At 42.1% G+C, this 9237-nt stretch overlaps 1 protein-coding gene across 1 annotated transcript; it reads right to left on the reverse strand.

The window, feature by feature from the left end:
- Positions 1 to 485: 485 nt before the first annotated feature.
- mpnd (MPN domain containing) lies at positions 486 to 7861 on the reverse strand. Its single transcript, XM_033620982.2, has 13 exons — positions 7699 to 7861; positions 6939 to 7141; positions 6512 to 6733; positions 5226 to 5325; positions 5056 to 5134; positions 4869 to 4965; positions 4716 to 4788; positions 4537 to 4613; positions 3599 to 3767; positions 2013 to 2083; positions 1782 to 1871; positions 1590 to 1682; positions 486 to 1435 (listed from the first exon to the last, which is right to left on the reverse strand). Exons 1-13 carry the CDS (start codon positions 7700 to 7702, stop codon positions 1349 to 1351), a joined length of 1365 nt encoding a protein of 454 aa, XP_033476873.1. The 5' UTR covers positions 7703 to 7861; the 3' UTR covers positions 486 to 1348.
- Positions 7862 to 9237: the final 1376 nt, after the last annotated feature.

Genomic DNA, 9237 nt, shown 5'->3' on the forward strand with positions numbered 1-9237 from the left:
ATGCTTGTAACCGTGTGAGATAAAACATAAACAATGTCCTCCTCGACTGACCTCTAATGTTAGCTACAGTTGTGCTAGACGAGCTAGCAGTAGATGCACTCTTCCTTCTGTTGTGGTGATTCGATTGATGGAGATTTTATCTGAAGTATCTTGAGTAACCGGGTCATGATTTTTGGAAAAAGACACTGCTGGTGAGTTATTCAAATCTACTTTTTTGGTGCTTTGAGCACCACAAGCAGAGTGCCATCTAGTTCCACTATATTCAAGAGACGGCAGATATCTCTCTGGCCAATATCTCCACCACTTGGCATTTCAAACCAAAAAAATCTAGATTAATAAATATTGTTACAAGTAAGAGGAACAATCTGTATTTTAGATTTTAGAATGACCTGTCCCTTTAAACTACTGATGTGCCTCACAGAGCCACTAGAATAGCTGACTCATTGTTTTTCCAGAAGGAAGTCAAGGAGGAACCAACATCCATGTTTAAATAGTTCCAGTGTGTATATTTTAATGCTTTGTGGATCATCAGCAGGCGTAAGGCATTGCTCTGTCTTGATACATGTACATGACACAATCCACAGTTAGTAATAAATACAGTACAGGTAAAGAGGAAGCAAGTATCTGTCCCGACCAACAGGACTCATGTCTCATATAACCTGACGGAGACAGTAGAGGGGCACATTCACAACACACATACACACACACAGGTTCATTAGAAAAAAACAATTTGCTTGGCACAATGGAATTACTTGCACCACATTGCAACCATCCAATTTGACTTGAGGAACAAACATTCACAAAACCTATTGCAGAGAACAGCTGAGGTCAAACCAAGACACACTTGCATACTTTGCTAATGTAGTATATTTTGCACTACTTGTTTTCAGTATTTCCCGACCACTGCTCCATTGGTTTAGTCTATAAAGGCAATTACAACACACTGAAAGTTTACATTGTACATACCTGGCAGTATCTGCAGGATACTGGCACAGATAGGCACATAGGTCCATGTGGAGAAGGAGAGAGGCCAGTCAGCAGACTGATTTCATGCCCCAAAATGCTTCTATTTAGTGTCTTTGTGTAAAATGCTGATATTGTGTTCTCTGATCTGGTGCTGTTTGGTTTTGTGTTTCAATCTTACATTTCTCTTTAAGTCACCATAATGCTGTATCAAAATTAAGTGTCGATCAAGCACGAGAGAATTCAAGGCATCTATATGATTTTCAAGCAGGTTTTTACATTGTACATCTGTCACTCCAGTCCTGCAGCTCTGCACAAAGTTGTGTTTTTTTTAAAAGTGGAACGACTTGGGAATGAGGTTAGCCCACATGCACAGCAAGTCCACTCAGTGTATGCTGCTCAGCTGACTGTAGACATGCTCTAAGATCTGAGAGTAGGCCTGATCTTTGGGAGCGTGGCAACTCAGAGAGCCCTGAAGAAGAAGAGAGAAAGTTGATGAAGTTAGGTCAGCTGGGTCAGAGTGCAGGAGGGTCTATGAAGCCCTGAAAGACTGTCAGGATCACCATCTAATGTCTGCCTTCTATATTCTTCTATATTTCAGGTCCTCTATAAATCGCCCTACCTACCTTGATCTTGTCCAACATAGTCGTATCAGGACACCAGTACTGGCTGAACTGGACGAGGTCAGGAGCTGTCCTGTAGTAGTCAACCAGCAGCATCTGTGGGGGAAATAAACAGACCATTTATAATGACTTGAAATGCATTACACACATTTTGATTTCTGTATTTTTGTAGGACTGAGGCCGCAGTATCGGTACCATCTCATTAAGAACATCACTGGTGAGGAAGTTGTCTTGTACGTAAGTGACCTCCACAGCCACTGGGATGCCGTGGTCATTGGGCCGTTGCTGCAGGAAGGCAGATGATGTATAAGTTTAGAGGAAAAACATGAGCACAAGTGTCTGTCTAAATCAAGAATACCAGAAAAGACTAAGTAAGAAAGCTAAAAACTAAGAAGGTGAGTAGTGTAGATACACCTGTGTCCTCACCTCTGGCGGAGGTACGACCCAGAATGGGGTTATTGTGGATGCTACACCTTGATTGCCGTGATAATATGGTCCTGAAAGAGACAAAAAATGAAGGCTTAGTGGCCTGATGGTCAGAAAGTCCAGGTTTTAATGAGACAAGCAAGGTTCATGATGATGATGATGATGATGCCTTCACATGCCATGGTAAAAACTGGAAGTTGTTGCAGATTTAGGAACACCACATAAATGTCCTTTTGAAGACATTAATTACAGTTTGGTTACCTTCACTGTGGAGAAGTTTCTTGTGGGTTTATTTCTATATCTTTTGTAGTTTTTCTGCTTACTACATTTTATACTCTTTTTTTCTATATTATTTTCTTGCTAAACAATAGCACAGTAAAAATAACATTTCTTCATTATTATATTCTTGAGGGTGTCCAGCTGCTAAACATTTATTAACTTTTCCGTTACCACCAGTCAACCACTGCTATACACTGGGAAAGAGGGGGGCTCATGTCACATGACTTGAGTCAGACAAATTTGAGGACTTGTTTGACTGGCATTGATTTTCTTGACTTGAATTTGACTTGGTATTCATGACTTAAGACTTAACTTAGAATTGAGGCAAATGACTCAAAAAGACTTGACTGTTTTATGAAATATTTTCATTTTCCTAGATATTGAGTGTTACATTGGGTTTTTGAAACATGACTGGGTGATTTCTAGAGCAATACACGCAAACTTGGCAACCTAGTATGACAAAGAAGACCAGCAGAGGGCAGCACACAAGACAGCTTAATGGAGGTCCAAAAATAATTTAACTGAGATTCATGATTATGTTTTCAATGACAGTAGTGAGAAGGGAGCAGCAGTATGCAAGGTTTGCAATTTAAAAAAAAAAAAAAAACAGAGACAAGGCCACCACAACATCGAACTTCATCTGTCACTAAAAAAAACTCACAAAGGTCCATGAATGTATCATTTTAGTAAACTTTTTAGTTGCTCAGACCTCAGCTAGAAAACATTTGACCAGATCATCAATATTTCATACAACTTGACCTGGGACTTGCTCAACCTGAGCAGTGACTCGACCTGTCTTGTTTGATAGTGACTCAACTTGACTTGCTTTTTATTCTCCACAAGACCTGGGACTTGCTTGAGACTTGAAGGTTAAGACTTGCTTGTGACTTGCACATGTGTGACTTACTCCCACCCCTGCTGTACACTCAAGGGACACTTTGCTCCTCATTCAAGTCTCATTCAAGTGCAATACTTATATTCTTTTGCCAAATGCTGCTATCTGTGTACACTTCACTCCATCCCTTTATTCCATTCTTGTAGGTGTACAGTTTTTTGGTAGTGCAACTCGTGGGTCTCTAATTCTGACATACACACACTTCTTATAATTACTATGTATTTATCGTAGATGGATCCTCTTCATCTCCTGCTTCATACTCTCAGCAATACAATTTCATTTCCTTTCATTGGATCAATAAAGTGTCTGTTTTCTGTTTTCACAGCTCCCTGTTGACGAGGTATTGAAGGAGAATTTCCCTAATCTGTCTCATCGATATAGTCCCATACTGAATATAAAGGCAGGCAAATACCGCAGATGATGCCCAGGCAGGGCTGGAAGCCATTGTTTGAACCCTGCAGCCTCAGCTGATGGTCCATCTGGGAGTCGATGTCCTGCAGCGACGGCAGAGCCGGACCTCGCGGGTGGCTGTGGTACCAGCCCACCAACGACAGCCCACGCATGAACAGGTTCTGACAGATCTAGAGCAGAGTCAACATGACAGACACTGATTAGAAAAGAGCCTAACTTTGCTTTAAAGGTATTGGGTGACTTTTCTAAAAATATGTTTGGCCTCAAATGTTTATGTTTAGCTGTGACATGAGAAAGTTTGTGAGCCGCTCTACATGTGAAAAACTGGTGAGCTAAAACAAAGCCCCACCCACTGCCTGAAGCAACCTTTCTCCTCTTACTACACTTGTTATGGACAGTTCACATAAGAAGCTCTGCCATAATTTTCAGCTGAATTTTGTTTTGGCAGTCACAGTTGTGGCTTTTCATATTCTGTTAACCACTCTACTTTCAGTGCCTAACATTCAAAGAAACTGTGTGTGGCTACAAATTTGCTAATATAAGTGCACAGAATCTAAAGGGATGGACACTGTTTCCAGATTTCACATTAAGGTCTTTATCTCAGGACAGCTCTGTAATAATCTTGAAAACGCTTTAAAAACCTGAAATTTTATATTCCAAGATTGTTAACATTAACAAATTTGTATTTAAGAGTGAAAATGCAGACATTTCTGGGGTTAACACACTCAGTCAGTGTTCCAGTGATGGAAACTCAAGAGCTGGTTCTTTGGTGTCTGGCTTTTGGAAAGACAGATGCATGCTGACAAGTGCTGGCTGCCGAGCTGTCCTGCGGCACAGGAAGAACTTGTGAATTTTTAAAATGGGTGTCATTCACCTCCATGTTTTCTGAAGGCATACATGCTGTTAGTGCAGACTACTGATTCACTGTCCATGTGTTACCTCCTCCTCAACGGCGGAGGCAGATTCTCTGTCTGCCAGCCTGGTCCGACAGGGGAAAGCCCTTAAGACTGTCAGCACTGGAATACACCAAGCACAGAGAGAGAAAGATGCTGGTTTCAAAGATGGCTTCATTTTCTACTTCTGTACATGTCTTGCAGTGACTGTCTTATCATACTCACGTTGTGTGTTTGTGTCCCATCGTCCTCCGAGGTATCCCACCACCTCACTGGTGGTCAGGTGACAGTGGAAGTCCTGATAAGGATAAAAAGCAGCTCTCCATTAACTGTTCATTAGTACCTAATTACCCAGTTTTAGATACACTTGTTACTTACCATTAGCAGCAGTACGTTACTGGAAACAGCTACATTGAAAGGCTGGAATCTGTTGATGGCTGAGAAGGCTGACAGCTCCACGAGTGTGTGTGGATCTCTGAGGATACAAGTAAGTGTCTATCACCCTCTTAATTCACTCCACTGGTCACACAAACCTACATTGATCTTTCAGAATAAAAGTCAGTACCTGGCAGCATCCCTGGTGCCCAAGGTGCAATATCTGACAGGAATTCTCTCTCTGTCAGTCCTCCGTGAAACAATCACGTCTGTAACAGTTGACATGGACATTTGTTTTACACTTTGTTGAAACTACAAAATCATGAAATTTTACAAAATTAGAGGAAAGGAGAATCATACCATTCAATCCAGGTTTGTTGTTCTTGTTCTTGTCATCTGCCTGCACAGTTGTCTTCCCTTCCTCCTCATCCTCGTCATCATCCTCTTCGCTCACCAGGCTCTGGTGACACAAGAAAGGAACACAATATAGGACAGGTTACTGTAAATATACACGACAGCATAACACTTTGTATGTCATTTTTGCTTTTAATTTGAGCTCTTTAAATTTCCTGTTCTGAAAGTAAGTGAAAATAATCTGCCAGTGAGGTAAGAATATTTCCAGTATATTTCATGTTTCCAATGTAAATCAATTCATTCATTCATTTTCTGTAACCGCTTATACTGTTAGGGGTCGCAGGGGTGTTGCAGCCTATCCCAGCTGACATTGGGTGAGAGGCAGGGTACATCCTGGACAGGTCACCAGACTATCACAGGGCTGACACATAGAGACAGACAACCATTCACACTCACATTCACACCTAGAGTCACCAATTAACCTGCATGTCTTTGGACTGTGGGAGGCAGCTGGAGTACCCGGAGAAAACCCACGCTGACACGCGGAGAACATGCAAACTCCACACAGGAAGCTCCCCCATCCAAAGGTTCAAACCCCCACGTCAGGTTCAAATAGGAACCCTTTTTGAAACACTCACTCTCACTCTCACTGTACCTGTTTTCACTTGTTTTAAGAAAATTAGGTTCATAGCAATTAATAACAAAAAAAGCCAAAAATGATCTTTTTTATCTCGTCATGCACCGGATACTTTCCTCTTTTTGGAAACTTCTTCAAATGAAGCAGTCTGACAATGAAACCTGCCCACAGCTCATGTCCACACTGAGGCCACAACCTGTGACGAGACTTTATTTTTATATTAACAAAGTTCTATTCTTTTGCCTCTTACTGATTTCATAATCCCTCTTTCACAACCAGCCCTCATTTTGTTTCTCCTCTGCTTCTCCCTTCTTTCTTGTGTGTCAAGAGTCGTCCATGGCCTAAAACAACAGTCCAGTCTTTGTACTGATCCCTAAACTAACTAACTGTATGCTGTGAAAAAAAATCTGCATCTTTTTCAGGCTTCGTCATTCCTTTTTAAAACTTGAATCAGATACCTTTTCTTGGTACCAAACTGCATAAAAATAAGGCATTCAGAAGCAGCGTTTGGTCTTTTCTTTGATTAATCTGGGTCACAATGTTTGACCCTGACAGAAATTAAACTTGATTAAACTTGTTGCCTCAGATATTTGAGGACATATGCTGACTAATGTAAGAAAAATAAAAAGTTAAGTTACAGATGTTCTCTCCTCACCATGTCTGCGCTGGGCTGGTACTTGTGCAGCCAGGTGGTTTTGTACTGGACCAGCTTCTGTCCTCGGTAGCGTACAGACGCCCAGCCACAGCCAGACTTCTTGGCTGGGTTAACCAGACGCTTGCAGTGTGTTGCCCAGGCACTGGGGGAGTTGAAGATCTGGCCCGTCTCCACCCACCTGATTTTCCCATCATTCAACAGGTCTCCTACAAAGTTCTTACCCTGAGGGAGGCAGAGAGGAGAGACATTTTAAACCAAGACACAAGGCACGTATGCAGGCTTGCTCCTTTAAAGCTACTCCTTATTGAATTTCATCAGTGCCAGGTTAGTTTGGCATTAATAGCACGTGCAACCTCACATGACTTAACTCTGGCATAAATAATGAACAACCACATTCTTACTGTATCCAACTGTTGTGTGTTATTACCAGGTAGTGTATAGCTAGCACGCCATCCCCTGGCTCTACCAGGCCGTCCTTGAGCAGCACCCTCAGGGTGATTCCTCTCCGGGTCAGCAGGGAACCCCGGCCAGAGCTGGACCGCAGATCTGCTTCCTCTCCTCCACTCAGCTCTTCCTCATCCTCCTCTCCTCCATCCTCCACCACCTGTGGAGAGCTGGGTGGCTCTGAGCCTGAGGACACAAACACACATTGATGGATCTTACTGTGCCCAGGTCTGCTTGGAGTGACACGTGGGTGTGATATTAATACTGAAAACCATAATCTCGGCATGTTATGATGCATGTACACAATGCTTCCTCATTAAACAGCCTCTTGTGAATGGTTTTATCACTGAGAGGCTTCACAATTTGCCAAAGCACCTGGCTGCCAGTTAAACATCTGTATATCAGAGTTACATCAGGAACAAAGCCAGTGTAAATGTCCATTATTCTAATTATAATGACTTTATAATGAAAGCTCCACTGTAATGGCAGCCGACATCATTCATAATTGCTGCATGCTAAAATGATAGCAGCCCTATCATGGTGAGAGGGATCTCAAGGGGCCAAAATAGGCAAAAGATAATCTAAATTGGCATTTCATTAATTACGGCTAAGCTATGCGGTTGGCCTTTTGTTTCCACCTCCCATTAGGGCACGGCTGTCTCCGCAAGAAGAGGCCTGTTCCCCCTCTCTCTCTGTTAATTTCCCTCAGTATTACAATTAAACCCCTCTTTCATTATTCTCACCCATATCTCTGAAAGCGTCCGAGAAGCGCCTTTAAATCCAACTCGGTCCAAAGCTGCTCCTTTTTCCGGGCACTTGAGGCTGTGTGCGGGTCTGAGCTCCGGGCAGATCTCACAGATACACTTCGCCACACTAGCTCCGGCTATTATTCAAAAACATAAAATGAAGGCGTCTGTGGCTCTGCAGTGTAGTTTCCTTGTTGTGTTGCTTTAATGTCAGTTCCCCTCCCCTTTCTTTCTCCCTCTCCCCGTCCTTGTCACTCTCCCTGTGTTCTTCTGTCTAACGTGCCATGCCGGTCCGCCTGCCATTATTCACACATTCATAACACCAAAAATACTACACAAGCATTAATAATGTAACATAATCAGCTGTGTGTGCAGGAAATGCATTTAATGTTATTAAAATCTAAACAATGTCGCGGTTAATCTGCGTTTCCTCCGGAAAGATGAAGTGTCGCCCCGTGCGCGTGAGCCAACCGCTATTTGGCATTTAGGCAGATTAAAAGTACATCCTGGAGATTATGGTGTCTTTATATGTAAGAAACACTACACGGCAGCTAAGCCCAGAGGTCTGTGGGGTGTTAAATCACGAGCTGGCCCCGTGTTTGATGTTATAGTGTGGGTTTCTTCACTACACCGAGATGTTCCTTCTTTATCTCCGAAAGAAAAGAAGCACATTTACCGGGAAGCAGCCTGCGGAGGGCAGCAAACCTCCACCACTGTGTCTTAGCCGGGCTTCAGTTCCTCCTACCTCCACCTGGTGGTAATACAGGCCTGTGTTCACACATATAACCGCATGTCTGGCTCCAAAATACTGTGTTGTTGTGATAGTGTGGTCAAAGCTGCAGTTGAGCAACAGTGGAGAAAGTTTTGTACAATTATGACTTACATTATGTTTCTGCTCCAGGTGACATTTCTGTCAAATAGGCATATTATGGTAAGGCTACTGCAGTGGTCCCCAACCCTTTTCCTTTAGGTAGGGGAGACCAGGGTTGGTTGTCACACTGTTCGCGCTTGTGTGAGTTGCTCATCATCAAAACATCATTCAATAGTCATTCCTACATTAATTGAAAGCTCAAGGTCTGGCTTGAAATGGTCAGTACAGTAAGTATTAAACCATCAAAGACACTCTGACGCACTGTGACACTCAACCCCATCATGAGGGTGGTTGTCCCTATATTTATGAATCGGGTTTCAGGGAAAAAATGATTAAAGAAGTGCAACTTTTTAGGTTTTTTTTTTTTTAGACACACCAAATAAGTTTTAAAATTAATACCACCTCTATAATAAAGCTCATCAATGCCCCCTGTGTTTAAACCATACATTTGAATACATTATACATACATTTGTTTTTAGATACTTTTTATAGGATTGTCAGTATTATGGATTTTTTTAACAATCATACAGACTTAATATGCTTCTTTGTTGAAAACTTCAGTATTTTCTTCTCTTTCTGATGCCTGGTTATTGTTGTATTTGCTGTTTTCTAATGCAGGATGAGGCTGTTTTGCAGAAAGTGAAGACTGTAATAGAGTTTGTATT

The sequence above is a fragment of the Epinephelus lanceolatus genome, chromosome 6, assembly GCF_041903045.1.
Source record: "Epinephelus lanceolatus isolate andai-2023 chromosome 6, ASM4190304v1, whole genome shotgun sequence".
Lineage (NCBI taxonomy): Eukaryota > Metazoa > Chordata > Actinopteri > Perciformes > Serranidae > Epinephelus > Epinephelus lanceolatus.

Coding starts and splice junctions, on each gene's coding strand:
- mpnd (XM_033620982.2), bottom strand. Junction 4,789..4,868: donor GTAACGTACTGCTGCTAATG/GTAAGTAACAAG, acceptor TATCCTTATCAG/GACTTCCACTGTCACCTGAC. Junction 2,084..3,598: donor CTGCCTGGGCATCATCTGCG/GTATTTGCCTGC, acceptor TGTCTCTTTCAG/GACCATATTATCACGGCAAT.